The sequence below is a fragment of the Neovison vison genome, chromosome 6, assembly GCF_020171115.1.
Source record: "Neovison vison isolate M4711 chromosome 6, ASM_NN_V1, whole genome shotgun sequence".
Classification (NCBI taxonomy): Eukaryota; Metazoa; Chordata; class Mammalia; order Carnivora; family Mustelidae; genus Neogale; species Neogale vison.
In genome coordinates this window covers 31,750,133-31,775,274 of record NC_058096.1, presented here as the reverse complement: position 1 = coordinate 31,775,274, position 25,142 = coordinate 31,750,133, and the positions used below count along the sequence as shown (strand labels likewise).

Here is a 25,142-nt window from a genome sequence, read left to right as displayed (position 1 = left end):
GTGACATTGGGTGAGTCACTTTCCTTCCACACATTTCTTTACTATATCCTAGATATTATGACAGGTCCTGGGGCTAAATGATGATTGAGATATGCTTCTCTGCCTCAGAGGTCACAGTCAGGGAGGAAAGCTGACACTGAACACAAAATTAAAACATACTGTGATGATGAGCAGAGAGGAGCTTTTGGGGCAAGGTGATTGTGCTTAGCTGAGCTGCTGGCTCCTTAAGTGAAAAATGAAATTAGTAGAACCCTTGCCCTAACAGCCTCACAGCAGGGTTATAATAAAAACCAACATTTAAATGATATGTTCGCACAAAAACCACTTTATGAAACACCAAATAGTTAGATCCATGAACCAGTAGCCTGAAGGTTGGGTGGACATTTGAATTAAGACTTCCAAAAAAAAAAAAAAAAAAAAAAAGACTTCCATTTGAGACTTTCTAACGGGATAATTGCACACGTGAGAAAAGATGCTGATTTAGAAGAGGGAAAAATGAACTATCTTCAACATCTATCAGTAGGGGAATAGTCTGGTAAAGTATGATGAATCTATGTAATGAGAACTATAGATAATGGAGTACTGTTTAGTCACTGAGGAGTCACTGGGGAGGATCTGTCCACAATGTCTTCAACATTTAAAATGTAAAAATATTCTCAATATATGACTGAGTTGAAAATGCCTATAGAAGAGCGTAGATCACATTATTCTACATTGGAAAAGTGTGTGTGAGTAGAGGTAGAGGTGAATCTGTACCTATGTGTCTATCTATATTATGTGTGTGTGTGTGAGAGAGAGAGAGAGAGAGAGAGAAAAGAAGACTACCAAGTATTGGCATTCGTTAACTTTTGGAAGATTTGTTTGTTTTTGTGCGACATTTGTTTCTTTGTGTTATTCTGTGTGAAATTTAGATAAGCATATATAAAAAACATATATACATATAAAACATATCTTATGACTCCCTATAAACCTTTGTAGAAATGGTTCCTTGGATGACAGGCTCGATTTTATGTATAAAAACTGTTTGTATTCAACAAAAATCATTTAAGTGACTCCTGGGTGGAGCCATTTTCTAGGTATGAGAAATAGAATCGTGAACAATATGGAGAAAAGTCCCTGTGTGGTTTTTGTAATGGTACCAAGAGAATCTTGATTATTGTTTTAATAATAAAATGACTGAAAGTTATTAAGTTCTAAAAGTTCTAACTTAAATTATTAAGTTCTAAAAAACTGCACAATTCTTATTTGGTTTGTCCTAACACATGAAGACTTGGATGCAGTGTCTAGTTTGGGTGTCTGGATTGAAATTAACAGTTTCAGCTCTCCAAAACAGTTACTTTATAAAGTAGGGCTTTCAATAAACTCCAAGTTTATGATGAAAAAAATTTCCATTTGAATAGTTCTTTCCTGCCTGCCTTTGCTTTGCTTTTTCTCCCTATTCCCTCCTTCCCTTTCATTGCACTTTCTCTCTCCTCTCTCTCTCTCATCAGTACACTATACAGAATAACTGTGAGGTTAAGGTCAAAACCTACATGAAACATTCTAGAAGTTATCTTTTGACAAAAACATTCCAAGGTTCAGAGCATTGTCAATGTTCCTGGGGAACTGAACCCAACTCTCCACCAAAAGCCTATTAAATTAAGTAAAGATAAGTTCAATTTCCGCACACTGATCTTAATTCATGGTTAACTTCAGCCTGTTTATTGTACTGGAAGTCTGCTTACATTTGTAATTAATTCTTCTTCAAATAATTAAATGTTCAAGAGTGTGTCCAAATGACTTTCAAAATGATTTATTGGGAACTGTTCAGTCTCTGCCTCCTAAGTCCCCAGGAAACTACTTGGGCAACAGCAACGCCTATTTTTTTATTTTATTTTATTTTTTTAGACCATGTCAGTTTCTGCACGGTTTGGGATCTCTAACGATATATTCCTTTAAAGCAAACCTGACAAATTAAGTAATTAGGGACATTTTTTCCCTCGTCTTCTAGTACCAGAATATGCTTCCTTGAAATCATTTAAAGCTAATCCGAATTTACATGTTAAGTATACTCATATGGTATTAAGAATTTCTTTTATTTTTTTTTCCTCTGCTTGCTAAGCAAATTATTCATGCACTTGTTTGGTTTTCATTTAACTAAATAATAGGAAAGAACTTGGCCAGTATAGAAATAGAAATTTCTAGTTGTTCTGAATGTAATAACTGTATAGGAAAATGCAGGTAAGTAAAAGAGTTTGGTCCCTTTTATATGGTATATATGGTACAAATTCTGTCTAAAGTTACTACCTATAAATATAGCAAATACTGCATATCAACTTTGTGATATAATTATGTTTTGTTCTTTGTTTGGAAAGTAGACTTCACTTAGGAAGACTTCTGTTGCGTCAACATGGCTAAAAGCAATTTTAATAGTATTCCTGTAAAACTTTTTTTTAAGATACGAGGTGGAAAGCTCATGATTACTTATACCCGCAAAAGTGATGCTGGCAAATACGTTTGTGTTGGTACCAACATGGTTGGGGAACGTGAGAGCGAAGTAGCAGAGCTAACTGTTCTGGGTAAGTGAAATTTTATCCAGTCCACCCACTGTAAAGTAGATCTCCTATCATTTTTCAGTTTCTTTAGAGCAGGGAGAAAGAAGTCACTTTTTAGAAGGTAAATGGGTATTTTTACAGGCTGGGAGAGGAGACAAGGAATAAGTCAAGTAGCCCAAGCTAAAGAAGCCAGGACATGGGAAAAAAACTAGGAGAAAACGTGAAACCTAGGGAGGGGTTTCTAGAGGAAGGGAACCAGGTGCAATAATTTTCTAAATAATATTTGAAATCATAAGTGTCTTTACGAACATCTCAAATGGTGTTTAGTCTGTTCATTTTTATTTGTTCTTGAGATCGCTTTTTCTCATTTTAGAGAGACCATCGTTTGTGAAGAGACCTAGTAATTTGGCCGTAACAGTAGATGACAGTGCAGAATTTAAATGTGAGGCCCGAGGTGACCCTGTGCCTACGGTACGATGGAGAAAAGATGATGGAGAACTGCCCAAATCCAGGTACAGATCAGAATATGATGATATGATTCATCTGCTCAGAATTTCTACTGTTCTCATTGGATCCCCGCTTATATACGTGTCGTTAGACTAATCCATTCTAGACTTTTTGATCAGGGGCCAGATACAATATGAGAGATAATTAGAATCATTATATCCTGATTTTTTTAGAATCAGGAGGAGGTTATCATGCTTTCTCTGAGAGTTTCACATAAGAACTATAGACTCATGACCTTGGCTTGCCCAGGAAACACTTGAAGGGTGTGATAGTCCTTCAACAGGTTTCTCTTCTGTCCAACGAGAGCACTATTAATAGCCATTTCTTTTATGGCAGTGGGTAGGAAAGGGAAGGGAGGTCTAGCAGTAAAGATATAGGTATGACCCAATTAAAAAGTAGGTTTCTATCTCCTTAGCTACCAAATCACCAGGGAAGGGCAGGAGAAGTCAGAGTTTCTTGCTATCTGTCAAGACTTTAAATTGGTTAAGAGCAGAGCTACACTTGCAGCCTCAGGGAACAAGACAGTGAAATGAAGCTCTCAAATGTCGTCGTTAAGTTAAGCTGTCTTTCCGCTCATTCAGCAAACATGTGTTGAGCCCTTGCTAGGTTTGGGGGTTACAGTGTCTTAGACATTATTTCTGCTCCCAAGGAGCTCCCAGAAGATTTGTGTAGATAGATACAGAATAACATGGCAAACCCTTTGTCACATAGATGGAGACCATAGATCAAGACATAGATCTCTTTGTCATATAGATCAGGAGAGAGTTCTCACAGGAAAGTGACATGTAAACAATGCCCTGAAAAATAAGTATAAATTTGAAAAGCAAGAAAGAAGAGTATTCCAGGAAAAGAGACATTATAACCTAGACACAAATCTGAGAAAGAATGTCACATGCCTTGAGTGGTGGGAAGTTTAGCATGGTAGCTCAAAAGGCATGTAGCAAGAAGTTCTGTCAGATTGGAGATACTGGGGCCAAATGATCAGGGGCTTTGTATAACATAGTGGGGAACTTTGAATCATATCACATGTACACTGGTGAGTCAAAAGGAATTTGTATGAATGGCATTACTTTTTTTTTCTTTTTAAAGATTTTATGTATTTATTTGACAGAGAGAAATCACAAGTAGATGGAGAGGCAGGCAGAGAGAGAGAGGGAAGCAGGCTCCCTGCTGAGCAGAGAGCCCGATGTGGGACTCGATCCCAGGACCCTGAGATCATGATCTGAGCTGAAGGCAGCGGCTTAACCCACTGAGACACCCAGGCGCCCCCCCCCTTTTTTAAGGTTTTAAAAAATTTATTTTTTAAAAGTTAACATGTTTTATTTTTAGGGGCACCTGGGTGGCAGAGTCGGTTGAGCATCTGGCTCTTGGTTTCAGCTCAGGTCGTGATCTCAGGGTCACGAGATCAAACACCCCGTCAGGCTCCACACTCTGTGTGGAGTCTGCTTGAGACTCTCCCTCTCCTTCTACCTTTACCCCTATGCACTCCTGCGCTCGTGCTGTCTCTGTCTAAAAAATAAATAATCTTTAAAAAAAGATTTTATTTTTAAGTAATCTTTACAGCCAATGTGGGCCTCAGATTTAACAATCCTGAGATCGAGTCACATACTCTACACACTGAGCCAGCCAGATACCCTCAACAGGATTACTTTTTAGAGAAAATAATTTTTTAGTGCCATTTTTAGTGCCAATTTTTTTGTGTAATGGATATTACATTAATTAATCTATTAATTATTAATATTATGTAATGTAATCTACATTACATAGTTAATGTGGAGTAAAGCTAACAGCAGGGTCACCGTGGTTGTTTTTATCCAGAAAAGAGATGTGGATTGCCTGAACTGGGGCAGGAAATACGGATAGAGGTCCATGGTAGACACAAGTTTCTGAAACGAAGCCAACGAATTGGACGATTTGTTAGATACAGAGAGCTGGGGAAGGAAGATACCAGGAGATTATATTAGGAGAAGTTGGTTTATACAGTGGAGAAGGAAAAGAAAGTGGTATTGAACCTAAGATATATTAGATACTTGTGTGATATGTTATCTAACTATCAATCATTTGGGATTATGAATTTGGAGCTTCAGTGAAATAGGGGTTGGGAGTGTTTGCAGCTGGTCCGCAGATAACTGATAGTAGCTAATAAAACTCAGGGATATTACGTAGAGTAAGAAGAGGATTAAAGTGAAACTTCAAAAGAAACCCAACATTGAAGGGGACAGAAGATGAGGTAAGGCAAGTAAACTCTAGAATGAGAGCCTGGGTTTGGGTATCAATTCTGCCACTAACCTAGCTGAGAACCAAAGCCAGCTGACTTTCCTTTCTTAGGTCTCTAGTTTCTCATCTGCAAAATGGAGATGAGCACAATACTTCTTACAATGTTTTAAGGTTTATTTATTTATTTGAGAGGGAGAGAGTGCACAAGTGAGAGGAGCAGAGGCAAAGGGAGAGAGAAACCCAAGCAGACTCCGCACCGAGCGCAGAGCCTGATGGAGGGCTCAGTCTCATGACCCTGAGATCATGACCTAAGCCCAAACCAAGAGTCAGATACTCAACCGACTTTTCCATCCAGGCACCCCAATACTTCAGGTAGTTGTTGTAAGAATTTTGAAAGAGTAGACCTATAAAACAAAGTCCAGCATATAATAAGAATTTATTTAATGGTCACTGTCTTTTGATTTTAGTATGAGGACAGTAGCTTAAGGAAATAAGTGAGGAAGTGCCAACTTTACCCAAAAATATCCTTTTGAAAACAGTTTAATTGTTTAGCCAACATAATTGGGAATGTGGGCTCTTTCTTTCTGCATGCTTACATAGAGGGACGCCACATTTCACCATTTGTTTTAAATTTTCTGAAAAGAATGTTGCACGTTATTGATTTGCTGTCTTAGATGTGTCATATTGCCAATGACGGGATTTATTTATTTATTTTTTTTAAAGTAGAACATCACTTAACTGCTCATTTGTTTGTTATATCACTAGATACGAAATCAGAGATGATCATACCCTGAAGATTCGGAAAGTGATGGCTGGTGACATGGGGTCATACACTTGTGTGGCAGAAAATATGGTTGGAAAAGCTGAAGTATCAGCTACTCTGACTGTCCAAGGTAAGGTTTGTGGTTGTTTTATCACAGGAAGGATGATGTGGATATTAGAAGAAAATAAGATTTATTTGAGTAGTTTATATTAAATGTAGGCTTCAAATAGTGCTATCAATATTGCATTGAAATATAATTTAGAGAAATTATCATTTTGCCTATGGGAGCTCTATAAGTGTTTGTTACAGGAAATTGAATTAAGATGCTAAAATTACGGAGAATTCTGTCTTGGTGAAGTAGAGGAGTAAAGTGTGCTCTAATCTCTGGGCCTTCAGACGTAGAGCCCTTCTAATCTTTTAATTAAATGGCAGCTATTACCATGAGAGCTTTGTCTTTAAATGGCAACAAATCCACCAGTCCTTCAGACTGTGCACTTTCAAGGGTCTCTACAATTCAGAACACCAAAATAAGAAAATTCTATTTCCCTCTGATATGTGCGAGCCATCCACATAGTGGGGATGTCGGCCATCTTTTTTTTTTTTTTTTTTTTTTTTTTTTATTCCTACAGTCCTGGGAAATAACAGATGTTCAGTAAATATTTGTTGAATGAATTAACTGCATCTGCACTTTGCTAGTTCTGATACAGATTATTTGATGTTATATGAGCCCAAATGGACACCCCATTCAATGGCTACAAGTTTTTGAATGTCAGACTCACGTCTTCAACTGACATGCCGAAATGGTTCTTTCACCATATGAAATGGTTCTTTGTATCCATAATCCAGATGTTTTTCATTTTCATAATCCCTTTTCTCCTTTCTTCATGATGTCATACAGATTATTTCTCACTATGTCTCATCTGAGAACACTCTCATTTCTTTTCTTTTTTTTTTTCAGTTTAGGGACAAATTCTTTATTGTGGAATTTGAGAGAAAATGACCTTTAAAAAACCTTTGCTTGTGAAAAATCTCCCCTATTTTGACAAGTATATAGAGTAAACAGGGATTTGGGCCCTAAACCACTTAGGTTGTTTCTGGGTCTGACATTAGCAACACTTGGTTCTGTCATCTTTTCTGAACACTGTCTCCTCTAAGGCTATTAGGAAGAAAAAGGTGGCTTTTGAGGAGTGCTTCTACTGTGGGCTTTCTATTAAAGAGCCTTGTGGGCTTTTTACAGTAAAAAACAAAAAAAAAAAAAAGAAGAAGAAGAAGAAGAAAGAATATTTTCTTTCTGACTGTAAAGCCATTATGTCCCACTTTGGGGTTTTTAGCTCAATCTCATAAAAACAAAAGAAAAGAAAAGATCAAGAACAAACATTGACTTTCTAAGGCCTAGACTATTTCTCTTTAATCTAAGTTAGACCTGAACTCCATGTAAGACTAAAACTGTAAGAAAAGGAAACCCCTTTACGCTTAGAGAAAGCACAGATTTAAGAGATGTCAAATCCCAGTTCAAAAGCCCTCCAGAGGGAGTAAAGGGAGCCCGCGATGAAGACAAGACATGAAAAGGTGTGTCTGTCTTTAGGCAGTTATGACGGGGAGGCTGATTGCCTATCACATTAGTCAAAGAGATATGTTCCACTTTATGTTTTAAAGTCATTTACCTTGGGAGTCTGATGCTTTTATTAATAAGAGCCATTCCTCTGTGTCTACAGTGGACATTGAAATAAAAATAGAATTTCTTCCTATAATTTTATTTATTTATAATATTTTTCCTTCCTGCAATTTTAAACTAAGTCCAAAACTAATTCAGCCTTAAATTTTCCATATGGAATTATTACTCCCTAAGCCTGGATTTCAATGGAAATTGGGTACAAATAATCAAATCTGGGAACTAGCTAAGAATTGAGAATTTTTATTTCAATTGCATTGGGTTTTCTATAAACATATGAAAGACCTGTATATTGGTGAGAAGGTATTCTTTTATTCAAATACTAAAATAAAATTTGCATATTAATATCACTGTTAAAATATCTTCAACATTCGAGGATAGTATGCATAAAATGCCAAAGAAAGTAATGTGATTCCCAACTGCAGAAGATAACTAAGGAGGAAAAAAAAAAGGAAACTTTACAAAAGAAACTTGACAAGTCATACTTTTTTTCTTCATTTGAAATTGAATACAGAAAAATACTATTTACTATAAGGGAAACTAATTTGAAATGAATCCATTTGATAGCAGGAAACCATTACAATAAATTCAGTAGAATATTAATTTCTGTATTTTATTTATGGTTTATTTTTCAAAGAAACTATTTGAATCAGTATAAGCTCAAAAATAATTTTATTTCCCATCACCCCTCATACAGGAAATACTTAATTTTGAGAGTTAATGTTGGGCAACAAAATTCTATGCTCCAGATAGAAGTTACGGGGGGGGGGGAACACCTCTTCAATGAGAGTGCTCATTGGATTTTCATCCCCAGTACAGACATGATTAGTTCTAATATTTTAAAAATAAATTTGATTTGAGAATCACTTCTTTTTTTCCTTTTTTTTCCCCTTAAAATCCCAATTCTGCTTTCTTGGTGACTCTAACCTGTACATTTTTCTTTCAATATTCCTTCTAAGGAGTTTCTTATTTTTTATACTTGTATAGTCTTCACAGTGCTCAATATCATACTAGACATATAGTAGGCACTTTTTTTCATAAATAATTGTTAGGATTTGATATATGGATCCCAACCTTCTGCTTGAGTGGTAAAAATACAGGGACATCCTAAGGGAAATTCAAGCAGCTTCTGATGGCTTTGATTCTGAATGTCAACAGTAGGTTCTGTGGAATCAAAGTTGGAGATGTTGCCATCTTGTGATAGCTGCCCAGCCGTCTCTGTTTGAAAGGGACTAGAGCCAAACCTAGACCTAAGCAGTGTCCTAAACTTATCTGAAGTTTGTTATCTGAATGTATCTGAACTTACATATCTATACTTAATCTGAAATTTATTAAATAGATGAATTATCTAGGATGCCCCTGGAGAACCTGATTTAAGAATCTGGGTCTGAACACAGACATTTGTTTTTATGTTTTATTTTTGCTTTTTGTTTTTAAAGAGCATGCCCCATGCAGTGTCTGCCCTCAGTGTGGAGTCTGCCCAAGATTCTCTCTCCGTCTGCCCTTCCCCACTTGTTCTCTCTCTCTCTCTCTCTCTCTCTCAGTAAATAAATAACTAAATCTTTTAAAAAGTAAAGAAAAAAAGAAGCCCCAAACCCAATGTGGGGCTTGAACTCAACCCCGAGATCAGTAGTTGCATTCTTTACTGGCTGATTCAGCCAAGTGCCTCTTTATTTTTTATTTTAAACAAGCAAGCTCATGAATCCCTGGGATGAGGACTTACTTGAACTATAGAAAGAATAAAGGACTTTAAAATGTTTCTTGAGAGTGTGAATATTATCGGAGCTGGAAGAAACGTATTACAATGAATTGTATAGCTAAGAGCATAGACATTGGAGTCAAAATTTAGTTGGATGTTGTATCTATTATTGACTAACTGTGAACTTAAAGAGGTGGTTTAAACTTTTTTTTTTTTTTTTAAGATTTTATTTATTTATTTGACTGAGTAGGTGGAGAGGCAGGCAGAGAGAGAGATTGAGAGGAGGAAGCAGACTCCCCACTGAGCAGAGAGCCCAATGCGGGGCTCAATCCCAGGACCCTGGGATCATGACCTGAGCCGAAGGCAGAGGCTTTAACCCACTGAGCCACGCAGGTGCCCGGAGATGGTTTAAACTTCTTAAACCTCAGTTGCCCCATGCGTAAAATGGGTGTGGTAATACCAACCTGGGAGTTTTTATAAGGATTAAATTAAATTTTATGTATAGAAGACATTTAACATACTATCTGTTACAGAGTAAATGTTTCATAATTAAGGAGCATTATATTCATATTAGTGTTATTGACAGCTGCTTTGCTTAATTTTAATAATTATTGGCTCTTTAGTAAGAAACTTGGTACAGTCTAGATAATTCTAGACAGATAGTGTTGTTCTTCCTTTGCTATTGTAAATGAGACATGTGAGCTGCTAATATAGTCATGATAATTTATGATCCAAGAATTATTCAAAACTCTTCTCAAATATAAAGTTTTACATTTTCATTATAAAAGAAACTACTTGCTTTTACAGTAAATGTTTTAGAGAGGGGTGTGTGTGTGTGTGTGTGTGTATGTGTTGTCCAAGCTCTTAGTGCTAGACTTCTATTTTGCAAAGTGATTAGATATTGCCTTGAAGAGTGGCTGTTGTGCAATCATTCTGATTCTCAGCACCTCAGGTTACCTTTCCTTAAAATAGGGTGTTTCCAGGGGATTCTTTCTAAGAATGGTAAGATGATCCATGAGCAGATATACTGTTTATTCTCCTTGACGACCACTTACAAGCTTCAATCAATCAGTCCAAGCCATGAGTAAAATATGAGGCCACACGCTGTCATTGGCAAGTAACTGCACCTCTAAAACCTATACCACATATAGATCTCATGTGACATTGGATGGATTACTTCTTGAGCAATCCATCGCAAAAGCATTGGGTCAAATCAAAATATTATTTATAACACAGCAGATTTTATTTTGCTATGCAATCTTTTTTTTTTTTTTTAAAGATTTTATTTATTTATTCAACAGAGAGAAATCACAAGTAGGCAGATAGGCAGGGAGGGAAGCAGGCTCCCTGCCGAGAAGAGAGCCCGAGGCGGGACTCGATCCCAGGACTCTGAGATCATGACCTGAGCCGAAGGCAGCGGCTTAACCCACTGAGCCACCCAGGCCCCCCATTATTTTGCTATGAAAAGAGGCAAATTGCAATAAAGTTTGGGGATATTAAGAAGTTGTCAATTAAAAATAGGTATATCCTGGGCTTCATGAATATTTAGGCCATTCTTCAAAAAGAGTTAATCACCAGAGTCCTTTTAACTTGTGTCTCAGCTTTGGGGTATCATTGAAACTGAGTGAGACTCAAAGGCTCTGCAGTGCTTTGACCTATTGAAAAATAAGTAATGTCTATTACATGACCAATAAAAAATGGTGAAATACTGTTGTTTGGAATAATTACAGCAGAAAAGTGTTTCTTTCTTTTTTTTTTTTTTAAGATTTTATTTTATTTATCTTATTTATTTGACAGAGAGAGATCATTAGGCAGAGAGGCAGGCAGAGAGAGAGGGGGAAACAGGCTCCCGCTAAGCAGAGAGCCCGATGTGGGGCTTAAATCCCAGGACCCTGAGATGCTGAGCAGAAGGCAGAAGCCTAACCCACTGAGCCACCCAAGAACCCCCAGAAAAGTCTTTCTGCTTAAACTCCTAGTTAACCTGAAAATTTAGTTAACATAACTTAACATCCTATTATTCTCTGGAATAATTTTTTAAAAGATTGTATTTATTTATTTGAGAGAAAGAGAGAGCATAGAGAGGGGTAAAGGGGGAGGGAGAGAAAAGCAGACTCTGCACTGAGTGTGGAACCTAAGGTAGGGCTCGATCTCGTGAGGCTGAGATCATGACCTGAATTGAAACCAAGAGTTGGATGCTTAACCCACTGGGCCATCTAGTCGCCCTTCTCTGGAACAATATAAGCTTTGTTACCTATAAATTTAAACCCTCAATGCTACTGTATTTATATTTAATGGGTATCCACCCTTGTTTTCTCTCCATGTGTATAACATCTACACATCTCCTCAAGATTTCTCTTTGTGAACCTCAAACCCACACACAAACTCAGGCATCTTTTTCAAGTCATCTCATCTCAGTTTTGATTGATTACGTTGTTATAATCGCACTTCAGGGTTTCAATTTGGCAAGTGTTAGGATTGCTGGCTCTGTGTTGGGTAGGTATGAATTCTCTTCTGAACTGGTGTTTTATATTGTATGATGACCCCATCTTTTAAGGCACAAGATATATACTGTGTGGTATTTATAACCTTTTTATAGGTTGTGACATACCTATAAAATAGAAAATCTAACCAGAAAAAATAGATGCAGAGAGGCTCCCTGCCAGGTTTTTTAACAGTGTACCATTAAAACTGCTAGAATTTATGTCTCTGCTTGGTGTTCTGAGAATGGTCACAGGTTTGTTTCATATTATTTTACTATCATAATCTCAATCTATGAGGCCTTTATTCGATGTTTGCCAGGTGTACCTTGCAGCTCTTCTTGGAATTACATGATGGCTAACTTCAGTTTTTTACTGGTTTTTATTTGTGAACCAACTCATGGTTAATTTAAGAAGTGAAGGGTTTTTTTGTTTTGGTTTGGTTGAAGGTCGCCCTTAGGAAAAGCTTGGTGGAGGCAGCTCCAAAGCATTACATGAAAAATAAAGGAAGAAAAATAATTTTATTTACTCTTGTATTAAAAAGAAACCCTTTGAAATGAGTTATTATGCATTTACGATGACGGTCTTGTTGGTAGCTTTTTAGATCAAGCCATTTCTGAGGAGCGCTAGCCAGGAGGAAGGATGGAGCAGGAGGCCATAAAAAATTTAGTTTAAACTCTGAATTTCTCCCATTTCCAACTCTATGCACTGCCTCTAAGAGATTTGTATGATTCTTTGCTTCAGTGATCCTCCTTGCTTAAACAAGGCCAACTTGAGGGCATTATTAATCTTTCTACTCCCTTTGCAACTGTGCAGAGAGAGCGGCTCTTATTACTATCACAATTTTATTTCCAAAGTGAATTTGTGACTCTGTCACCAGAATGATCATGTTCCCGTCCCTGTGTCTGTCACAGGAAACCAGACTGAAAACACACTTCCATACCCCAGCCATTCCCTGAGTCGTCACATTTTATCTTTGCGGAGCTGAACCATTAAGAAAACCTAATCCCACTTTTGTTTGTCTCTCTTACAATAGAAACTAAAAAGACATTTAGTCCCCTCGTTTCCCCCAGCCCTGAGTGCCGGGCTGGTCCGACACAGGAAGCTGGGCATTTAGATCTTAGTTCACACCTCACTGCACTCCTCTCCAGGCCACTCACAGAGACCGGTTATTCTTTGAAGCTCAAGAAACAGTTGCTTTTCTGCCCTTTCAGCAACAGCTCTGTTAAAAGAAAAGGCAGATACCAACCATCTCTGAACCAGGTGATGCTCTGTTACCAGACGAGTGGGATGTCTGTGAAACCCCAGCCCTTTCCTGATAAGTGCTTGTCCATTTTTCTTCCTTTGATGTGAAATTACTGCACTCTCTCAATTTCATCACCTGTTTTATTTCTTTTTTTATAAAATATGGTCTCATGAGTGATGTTGCTATCACTTTAAATTTATTATATATAATATATATAAATTTATATATTTACATAATATATATTTATATATTATATATAAATTATATAATATATAATCCATTTATTATCTCTTTAAATTTATTCTAAAATATGGTCTTATGAATGATGTTGCTATCTCTTTAAATTTATGGTTGGCATGCAATAAGAATAGTTCAAACGAATCATCAAAAGGGTGTGGGTTCTCTTCTCTTCTGAAGAATTGTTACTTTGTCTGGTGCTTCCCGTAAGTATTTGGGCCTACTATGCAGTGAAGGAAAAGAGTGCTTCCTCTTTAGGATTGATGAACCACTGACAGCTTCTGGAAAGCTGAGCCTTCAGGTCTGAGATTGACGTGAGACCAAGGAGACAAAAAGGCAGGAAAAAAGAAAAAAGAAAAAAGAAAAAGACCTGCACTGTCTTGGCTGACTTAATTGCTGCTAATGGGATGTTTCCTAGAAAACCTCTCCTTGCTGCTAGCGAACCACATGCTTCCGACAAGCAGCTTTGCTGAAATATCTCGGGCACTAGGGTTTAGGATTGGCCCCTACTTACTGTCCCCATGAACTAGGAGTTGAAGAGCAGTTGTAACTTTCAGTGAGACAAGACGCAGCTGTCAGAGGCTTGTCGAAGCTTTTAGGTTTCTACAAACGCGGAGTGTGAATATTAATTCACAGGAAATAATAGTGATGCAGCGAACAGGGCAGCAGACGAGGAGGCGGACACTGAATTCTCTGCATCAGTGGAAAGCAGGGCACCCGGCGGACACACGCCAGTAGGTAGCCTGGGCGATGGGGGTCATGCTTTACGCGTGCACTTCTCCCATGTCAGCTGTCACAAAATCCTCCTTACTTTTGCCTTTTAAATATTTCTTCACCCTCCCCCCACCTCTCTAACACTTGCCTCACGGCTTTCATTCAGGCTTTGGTCGTCTGTCAGTCTCTGTCCAGTTTCCTTGCCTCCGTCTTGTCTGATAGAACCTGTTCTCCGCACAACAGGGTCATCTCCCTAAAACATAAATCTGAACATCTTACCCCATCTTTCTGGGGAAGGATCCAGAATACTTAATAGTGCACCTCCTGGCCACTCAGTCCCCTCTCGTGACTCCCTTTAGTGCTGTACCATTGTATTGTTTATATATATATATATATATATATATATATATATATATATATATATACACACTTCCTGCACATACTACCCTGTCACTTGCCTTTGGGTTTTTCTTTATGTTGGTCCCTTGGTCTGAAATGCCTGGTCCCCGACCTGCCCTGTCTTCTACCCGCTTATGATTCCTTCTGAGACTCAGCTCAGGTGAGCCTCCTCAAGGGGCTTGGCACGCTGTCTTCACCCAAGCGCAGGTTAGGGATTCCCCCACTCATGTCCCCCTTGGGTGCCATTTACTTGATATCTCCCCCACATGACTCTGAGTCCTAAGAGTAAAACTTTGCTGGCTTTGCCTTCTCGGTCTTTGGGGCATGCTTCAGGCTCAGGGAACATTTTCTGGGTGAATGAATCAAGGGCTTCCCTGACACATACCAGCTGTGGGGTCCTGGGTAAGTCACTCAACGTTGTCTGAGAGTCAGTGTTCTCATCTGTTGAAAAATAAATGCACATGTAAACATCGGTGAGCTGATAGGAAATAGAATAAGATAAGTAACACAGTATTTATATTCTCATAAAAGTGGTTTGAGGTTAGGTGCCTGAGTGGCTCAGTTGTTAAGCGTCTGCCTTTGGCTCAGGTCATGATCACAGAGTCCTGGCATCGAGCCCCACATCAGGATCCGTGCTCCGCAGGAAGCCTGCTTTCTCTCCTGCCTCCCTTGCTTGTGTTCCCTCTCTTGCTGTGTGTCTCTCTCTCTCTGTCAAATAAATAAATAAAATCTTAAAAAAAAAAAGTGGTTTAAGGATTATTGAAGTTCTTATGTGAGAGTAATTGCCGTTATGATTGTTTTTCTCATCAGCTCCTCCAAAAGAATTAAAAATTCAGCAGATTCTCAAAATATTTGTTTTATCCATAAAGATTTGAGTTTTTTTGGTAGCTAAGTAATGTAGTTCAGTCAGTGTTTTCTTTTTGTTCAAAGATAATTTTCTATGACTCCTTAATATTTAAGTCTATCTTTGAAAATTAGTCTGTAATATTTCTTTGGAAGGTCTTTTAGGGAGACTTTTTTTCCCCCCCTGCTACTGTTAGGAAACAGTCTATGGAGTGGAATTAATAGCACATTCTTTTCTGACAGACTCACTTGGATTTAAATGCTGAATGTTCAAGTTATTAAATCTTCATTTTTCAAGTTTCCTAATTAGTAAAATGGGAATGAAATGTCTCCCTCACAAGCTTGCTGTGGGTATTAAGTGACCATTCAATAGGAAATGCTGGTCACACTGTATAAGCATCAAAGAAATGCTCAATAATGGGTGCCTGGGTGGCTCCGTTGGTTGAACGTCTGCCTTCAGCTCAGGTCATGATCCTGGAGTCCTGGGATCGAGCCCCACATGGAGCTCTGCGCAGCAGGGGGTCTGCTTCTCCCTCTGACCTTCCCCCTCTCATACTCGCTGCTCCCTCTCATTCTCTTTCTCTCTCTCAAGTAAATAAATAAAACCTTTTAAAAATTGTTCAATAAAAGTAGAAGGAATGAAGATGATAAGAAGGAGGATGACTTCACTTTAGGGATGTATATTCCTATGTGTCAGAATCAAAAATTCGTGTAGCTTCAGTGCTCTTGGCTGCCTATCGTTAGCTCTATAAAAGGGTTAAGGTCTGAATCATGGGTACATCTAAAATATTTTACATAGTCACATAATAAACCCTTTTCAGTAAACAATGATATCAAGCCTTCTATAATTATGGTTAAAAATTGTTAATTCTAGAGGATGTGTAGGTGGCTCAGTCAGTTGAATGTCTGATTCATGATTGCGGTTCAGGTCATGATCTCATGGGTTGTGAGATCGGGTTCTGTGCTCACCAGGGAGTCTGCTGGGGATTCTCTCTCTCTCCCTTTCCCTCTGCCCCTCCCCACCTCTCTCTATCTCTCTCTCTTTTCCTCCCTCCTTCCGTCTAAAATAAATAAATAAATCTTTAAAAATGTTAATTTTTATTCTGGTTGCTTTAGGCAACAAAAGACAAAGATAATTTTCTATGAGGTATAATACAAAAAAATTCTGCATTTTGTTAAAAATACTTTTTGTTTGTATCAATTATGTGTATTTGGTAAGTATTTGAGACCCAAATAATTAGTTTGGCGTTTTCAATTAAACAGATCCATAATTAACAAGACAACCTTAGATCTTTGATGTTATTATCACTCCTGGTATGGTCAGTGCTGCTGAATTTCCTGATAGTATGAATAATATTGAAAACCTTCACTGTTCCTCCCAGAAATATAATCCATATATTGGAACAACTTAATTAACTAGATTTAAAAAATTAGATAGATGGTCTCCACTAAGAACTTCCATATGATTTAAAACTATAGTAGTCTTGACTATAGATCAGAAATCATAATCCATTAAAGGAAATGTCCCTTTGCACCCATCTGCGTGATTCACCATTGTCTGAGATGCAAAATAACAACTTTGAAGATAACCAAACCACATGTTAATCTCACACAGTGTAACATACTGTGTCTATGTGACTTTTTTTTTTTTAATGGACCAGTAGATCATTGTTTCAGAATGCAAAATTAAAATGTAGGTAAAAGTAAAGGAATGTAGCTTTTTGTGGATTTTATTGGCAGTAGTAAGGGGTAAAGTTTTATGAACTTGCATTTAAAAACAAACTCTGGGGGGAAAAGGCCCATTTTGTAAATTTGTGGCTTCCTTAAATAGGTTTCACTATATTTAGCTTTCTATCAGCATATGAGACCTTGGTGTAAGAGTCATATGACTTTTTAGAGCTCCTATGATATCTCGGCATAAAAGAAGTAATGAGAGAAAAAAACTGGGCCCATCAGTCCTAAATTTCCCTTCTTTGATGTAGACTTCATTTAAATCATTTGTTGGCATAGTTTGCTTAAATTGCTGATTTAAGAAAAGCGGGCATTATAATAATCCATTATTTCTGACCATTAACGTGGTTATTTGAGTCAAAGCCAAAACTAAGAGTGTCAGGGGGCCTTTTTGCTGGTTCAAGTTAGGTTTACGATAATCCAGGATCCTCGTCAAGAACTGTGAGTTCATCAACATTTTGATGAAACACATATTATAAGACCCCCAAAGCTTTACTTGATGACTTTGAGAACCTTGCTTTGTGGGCGCCATGTTTGCCAGACTCTGACAAGGTATAGCAGACGGGTTCTTTGGGGAAAAATTCTTCATGGACATGGCAATAATCCTCGGGGGTCCAGTAAAATCAATGGTACTGTAGTAAATAGTACTTCGGGGCTTGGGAATGTTTTATGTGTGTAAAACGCACACATATGTGAAGCACATACATCATTATATAACTTATATATAAAACACACGCACATCACAATGTTATTTTTATTTACATCTCCTGTGTATACGTATGGTCCCTTTTTTACTGCCGAAGTCCAAAATCTTACTTAAAATGTCTCCCTTCTAGGATTTGGCATGGTATTTTGTGATTTGTTGTTGCTGTTGGTGGTGGCGGTGGTTTTGTGGTTTAAATAATGATTTAAAAAGCCCATGGAAGATTCGAGATGCTGATGAGAACAAGAGATTTATGACTGTAAAATGCAGCCCCAAGAAAGACAGTGTGTCAGTGGAGACTTTTAAAGAATCAGTGCTGCCAGCCGAGCGCTTTGTGAACAGGCTGGAAGTAAAATGCCATCAGCCAAGAGGTTTAATGAAGTCCCACTACAGAATTTAACAGGAGAGTGATTTGTGAGAATGGCTCCCTCTCCTCGCTGTTCTGATTCGGTGGCGTACATAGAATGCCGAGCTCTACTCCTGCTGGGTTTTTTTATGCTGTTGGATTTGACTGAGACCCAGCAGCATCATGGCCTATGATTCCCTCCCCCATCCTTTTTTTGTAGGAAGGATAAAGTAAAGAACTTGTGTTCTCATTGCCTTTCAGAAATAGCCTCTTTAACCCTAATGACTGTGGAAGATGTGACGTTCTCTTAAATTTCTTTCATGGACTCATGAAGGGTTTGGATGGCTTTCAGTTATTTCAAACAAACTGATGTAAAATCTTTCAACATTAACCTAAAGGCAAAGCAGTCCCCACCGCATGGCCTTCCTACGGAGAATTTGAAATACTCTCTTAATTTGTGTGCCAAGCGAGTATTTGAGGAAATAAAGGCAGCAGTCAGGTTCAAGAAATAATTGATAGATAAGATGATTCTGTGACAAATCATGACCCGGCACCCCACTGGTAAATAGCACATTGTGGGCCTTCCGTTATCTTCTGAGCTTTCCTGTGATTTATTCATCTACTTACCAGTTGGGGAGGTGGTCCCATCACCCTGTTATAGATATAAAACTTAGCAGCTCTCTTTAGCAATCTACATTCTGAAATAATGGCATCAATTTGGAACCATCTAGTAGAGTTGTGTACAATCTAGGCCATCTGAATTGCTCACTCTGAGAATGAAATTTAGAGAAATCGTTTTTTGCTCTAGTCATTGAGGGGTAGTTCATTTACAACGTTAGATTCATTGCTAACAATCTCACGTAACTTTGAGACACGGAATAACTATGATAGCACATATGATATCGCGTACCATTTAATGTTAAGTAATTAATTGTAAGTCAGTTCACACGGATACATTCTCTTTTATCCAGAGCTGTTGGGACATAAAGTGATTGAGATAGTTCTTGTTTAAAAGAGAATAATCATAAAAAAGAATAACTGTAGGCCATTTGACACTAATGACACCTTTTTAAAAAACGATGAATGCAGTGATAAATATACGAGATAATTGGAAATTTGTTTTTTATGCATTTGTATGTATCGATTTTTTATTTGTTATATATCAGCTATTCTCAGAGTTATATACAGTATTAATTAGGCTGAACAGTATTCATTCGTGTAGATTCACAAATCATTTTAGCATATTCCAAACATCAGGGTTATCATTAGAATCATTACACTTCACAATTATGTGGCAGCTGGTGTCCTTTAAATCTTATTTCAATAATTTGAATATACAATAGGCTGCCTTTTGTTTTATTGTTTTTAATGATTCGTATAAACTAGAAGTTACTACTTTATAATATCACTCCCAGAATTTGCAAAACTGATTAAAATACCATGAGCACTTTAATTTGCTTTTAAACTATTATTCTCAGGACTTGATAAATAATGTGCCAGTATAAACACACTTGTAGAAAATACTAAAATAGGTATAAGACAAAAAACAGCTGAATAATTGCTTTATAACAGATTTATGGGGGTAAGAAAAATCCATAAATGGTTGTTAAAGTGAGCTTTAGCTGTAGAACATTTATTTTGTGTGGTCGATGTTATTAGGAGAGAATTTAAAGCATTGCACAATTAAAACTGATAGATATGGCCATTTTACAAAGGTGCTTTTAAATTAACTTTGTGGATGGTGGAATAGCTATTTCAGTGTACTTTTAGGTCATTAGTAAAGAGATGAGGTGTCCGCTTAGGTTTTTCCTTATGCTTTTTATTGCTCTAAAATGTATTATATTATTAAACATAGTTGATAATAAGTAATTTTGGCCTGATTTAAGGTTCTTGGGAACAAATGTTAAATTTCGTAATTTCTCTGCCAGATTGAAGAGATTTTGAATGTTAAATATGGATGGGGACTTAGAAATCATTTACTTTAGCTCCATTTTACAGACAAGGAAACTGAGGTCAGAGATGTCATGATATTCTAGAGCAAACTGTGAACGTGTACACTTGATGTTTGACTACATACATTTGACATTTATGGCAGTGGTCCTAAAAGACTGCATCACGTCACTTTTCAGAGATAGAATTGGGTCTTTTGATGTTGTTTTTCCATGAGAATGTAAAATATAACATGATTTGTTTTGTCCTCAAAACGTTTTTATATGGTGAACATCGCTCACATATGAGAAGAGTAATTATATATCCATGTTAATTTAATATACTAATACATGAATTGTGCGTTTAAATAATTTTGAACTGGCTTGAAATTGACATATGACCTAGAAGTGTCAGCCATACAGCATGACGATTTGATATTTGTACATACTGCCATGTGATCGCCATGAGAAGTCCAGTTAACGTCCGTCGCCATACGTAATGGCCTGTGTTTATTATTATTATTAATACATAGTAATTTTTTCTTGTAATGAAGACTTTTAAGATTTACTGTTTTAGCAGTTTTTACCTATGCAGTATTTTTTTTTCCTATGCAGTATTTTGAATGTTACTGCCATGCTGTGTGTTATAGCCTTATGACTTATTTATCTTTTGGGAATTTGGACCTTTTGACCCTTTCCACTTTCTTCTTCTCCCACTTCCCCTTGCCTCAGGCAATCACCAATCTATTTTCTATGTCTATGAGCTTGGTATTGTTTGTTGCATGTTTGTTTGTTTTAAATTCCACATATAAGTAAAATCATAGAGTATTATTCTTACTCTCTCTGACTTACTGCACTGAGCATAATACCCTCAAGGTCCGTCTATGGTGTCTCATGTGGCAGGATAGTCTTCCTTTTTTAATGGCTGAATAATACTCCATTGTAAATATACCACAATTCATCTATTCATGTTGGTCCCTTAGGTTGTTTCTATATTGTGGCTGTTGTAAATAATGTTGCCAGTGAACAGGGGGTACGTATATATTTTCAAAATAGTGTTTTTGTTTTCTTTGGGTAAATGCCCAGGTGTGAATTTGCTGGATCTAGTTCTGCTTTGAATTTTTTGAGGAACCTCCATATTGTTTGGCAAAGTGACTGCCCAAATTTACATTCCCACCAGTGGTGCCCAAGGTTCCCTTTTCTTTACATCCTTGTCAACACTTGCTATTTTTTGGCTTTTTTATAATAGCCATTCTAATAGGATGACTGATATCTCATTGTGATTAGGATTTGCATTTCCCTGATGATGAGTGACCTTGAGCCTCTTTTCAGGTGTCTCTTTGCCATCTGTAGGTCTTCTTTTGAAAATGTCTGTTTAGATCCTCTGCCCATTTTTTAATTTAGATTTTTTTTCATATTGAGTTGTATAAAATCTTCACATATTTTATAAATTAACCCCTTCTCCAGTATATGATTTGTAAATATTCCCCTCCCCCCTTCAGTAGTTGTTTTTTAATTTTTTTATTATTTCCTTTGTAAATAATTTCTTTTTTTAAAAAAAAATTTTATTTATTTATTTGACAGAGAGAAATCACAAGTAGATGGAGAGGCAGGCAGAGAGAGAGAGAGAGGGAAGCAGACTCCCTGCTGAGCCCGATGCGGGACTCGATCCCAGGACCCTGAGATCATGACCTGAGCTGAAGGCAGCGGCTTAACCCACTGAGCCACCCAGGCACCCTGTAAATAATTTCTTATCGAAAATATTTTGGTTTAGGTCATGGGACCAAAACAGAATCAAAATTACATTAGAATAAGATTTATTAACTCTTTTAACACAGAAGTCATAACATGTAATAAAAAGAGGAAGGATTTTAAGAGCTGGGCAGACCTGAATTTCAATCCTCCATTTCTTACCTGATGTATGACCCTTAAAAAGTTATTTAATCTTAAAAAAAAAAAAGGAAAGCGATTTATTTAATCTTCACTTTCCTACCTTTGCAAAATGGCATATTGAGCACTTTCCTACAGAGTTGGGAAAGAGTTTCTGGTATATGAACTGACGCATAGTTCTCTGACACTGATGGCTCTTTATTTAACTGAGATCTAGAAAGTTTATGCAGTTTGTACAGGATAGAGCTGATTAGTTCTGGAGAGGATCTTGATCTGGTCAGTTGAGTACTCCTATCTTTATTCTGTTATGTAACTCAACTTGAGACCCTTTATGAAATATGCCATTTGAAGGTAGGCTTCCAGATTTTCAAATGAACAAGGTTTTAAGCCATTTCTATATAAAAGACAGTATGCTGGATGCTGTAAAGGTTGCCCAGATAACTAATGCCTGGATCCTGCCTTCTTGGAGCTTCCCATAGCTGGCCAAGGAGAAGGATAGACACAAATAACAATATTAGCAGAAGGTAAAAAGTGGATTTGTAAAGGGAGGGGCAGAAGTACTTTCAGATGGAATTAACTAGGTAAAGCATTGGGTGGGGTGTGGAGGGGGGAATCCCTTGGAAATAAACAGAGAACCAGAGGTAAGATGATGCATGGTAAACTCAAGGACACAAAGAAGGCCTCTGGGGCTAAGTTACGAGTTGAAAGGGGACAGGTGATATGAGAAGACACTGAAGAGTGGTGGCCACAGTAAGTCTGCTCTCTATCTGAAGAGCAGTGGAGCCAAATTGAAGGATTTTAAGCAAAAACATACTGCAATCAGATCAGTTTTACTTTGGTCTTGTTTTTAAGCAAATATGACCACACTGTGAGATTGGATTGGAATAAAGCAAAGCAGTAGTTCCCCTGAGCACTGTTGGATACCTTGGGCCAGGGTGCTGGCAGTAGAGCTAGGAAGAGAGAAATGAAATGCACAAAGAGTTTGGAAATAAAAGCTATGGCGTTTGGTAACAGATTGTACATCTCAGGAAAGAGGGAGATGAAAGATCCAGGTTTCTGGCTCTCTATATTGGTTTAGGCAATACTAACATCAAAATTATGATCCTGAGGTCCTACGTCAGGGGGCATACACGTGGTCATAGATCACCAGGTCGCTGCATTTCAATTTCAGGCTCTTTAGTAGGCAAATAACCGAGTTGTACCATTTAATAACTGTTTTCAGAATGCGCGTGTAGGCGGCTCAGTTGGTTAAGCAGAGCCTGCCTTCAGCTCAGGTCATGATGTCAAGGGCCTGGGTTCTAGCCCCGCTTCGGGCTCCCTGCTGAGCCGGAATCTGCTTCTCGCTTTCCCTCTCCCTCTGCCCCTCCCTCGGTCATGCTCACACTCTCTTTCATAAACGAATTAAAAATATTTTTCAAAAAGCAAAGTAGGGCCTTTTTGAGAAGTGGAAGGAGAAGAGGAAAATAGTAACTTTTTCTGAGTATCTATGATACATCAGACGTTGTGCAAGTTACTTTGTGTATATTTGTGGGAAAACAATTCTTCATTACTATTCTGTTAAACTATCAATTGAACAGCCAATCTGTAGCAAGGTTTCTCAGTCCCGGCACTATTAACTTGTGGGGTTGGGTCATTCCTGGTTGCCAGGGGCTGTCTTATGCTCTGCAGGATGTTTACCAGCATCCGTGGCCTCTCTCCATGAGATCCCAGTGGCATCCACCCTTCAGCTGTGACAACCAACCTTGTCTCCAGAACGAGTGATCCACAAGGAATGGGAAATACTTGAGTGGAGGGGAAAAGTTCATAGTATTTTATGTATCTATTAAGTATATTCTAAAAATGCCCCTCTTCATCACTCTATTTTTATGTCAGAAAAGTTGAAAGACATAATGACAGGCTTTTAAGTTAAACTCAGTCTTTTCCCCCCAAAGCAATCACACCTAGTATTAAAAAATCCTAAGTGTTTTTAATTGTTAGGGATATTGTCATTCATGAGGATTTATGCATGCAATCTCTCCAGCATAACAGTGAGTGGGTTCTGTCAGTTCCAAGATATCTAGCTTTACTACTTGAAAATTTGAGTGTTCCTTTGTCTTAATAAAAATGTATTTCTTCTCAAAAGAGTCTTGTAACTCACTCTTTTACTTCATTCACCTTCTTCTGGAATATGCTGTTTACCATCTGAGTCTGTCAGATTTATTAATTGAACCCTGCTAGTCAATGAAAAAAATGATATGAGAATGAAAAAGAATCCCATCAATTTAAAGATTCATTTGAATATAGTTACTAATAATGAAAACTAGTATCTGTGAATTAGGAGAATTCCATAGTCATGGTGATTTCATTTAGAGCACATTCAAGAGAGCTGTTGCTCTCTGATATTAATAAGATTGGTTTTACCTTAATGAAATTTGCTTAGCTATGAAATCTTTTATAGAGTTATTCTAGGAGTTTAGAATACTTACGTTATTTTAGACTCACATATTGTGGCAGTCTTGTGTCATTACATTTCAAAATAATTATATTGCTAAGAATGAAGAATTCTAATATTTTATTTAACTTATAGGATAAACTTGAATATAGTTGCCATTATTCTTCAAAAATTGAGATTTGGTGAGAAAATATCAAAATTTTAATCATTGTGTTAATTATGCAAATATTTTCTTGGAATTTTCTTATATGTTCTTTATTTATCATAGGAGTTATGTATCTAAAGGATTTCATATTTAATATTAATATTTTTGAGAACATTTTCTAGTAGAGTATATGTTTGTGTATACATAATCTGAAGGGAAAATACTGGGACTGTTTCCCAGAGGGATATATCCATTATCCTGCTTTGCCTCTGAATTTCCATACTCTTTAAAATCATAGCATATAAAGCACTTTAAGAGTCAACTACTCTGTTCCTTTACCAGACAGGGTTATAGCTCAACTGTTGTGGCCAAATGGAAATAAATCCCATTTTTAAAGACCTCTGGAGACATCACAGTTGGCAACCATTCATGGTTCAGTGGCCTTTACTGTTAACTGCTTCTTCTCTGTACATTCCCTAAGTCACTCATGCTGTTATTTAGGCCTATTATCTTCCTCTCTTCTGGCCTAAGTAGTTACCAAGATTGGCTGCTCCCAGTATTTATTACACCTAATCTGAAGAGTTAAGTATCTGTTCAGCTACCTTATTTACTCAGACCAAAAAAAAAACCAAAAAACCAAAAAAAACCCTTTCTTTCTCT

The 25,142-nt window shown here is 37.3% G+C and overlaps 1 protein-coding gene across 9 annotated transcripts in view; it reads left to right on the top strand.

The window, feature by feature from the left end:
* ROBO1 (roundabout guidance receptor 1) overlaps positions 1-25,142 on the top strand; it is a 1,191,004-nt gene that overhangs the window by 1,073,362 nt on the left and 92,500 nt on the right. For all 9 annotated transcript variants that reach the window (XM_044251144.1, XM_044251142.1, XM_044251145.1 and 6 more), the window contains 3 exons: positions 2,438-2,558; positions 2,908-3,046; positions 6,024-6,151. In XM_044251144.1, the coding sequence (XP_044107079.1) occupies positions 2,438-2,558; positions 2,908-3,046; positions 6,024-6,151 (388 nt within the window). The remainder of the gene's footprint in view (positions 1-2,437; positions 2,559-2,907; positions 3,047-6,023; positions 6,152-25,142) is intronic.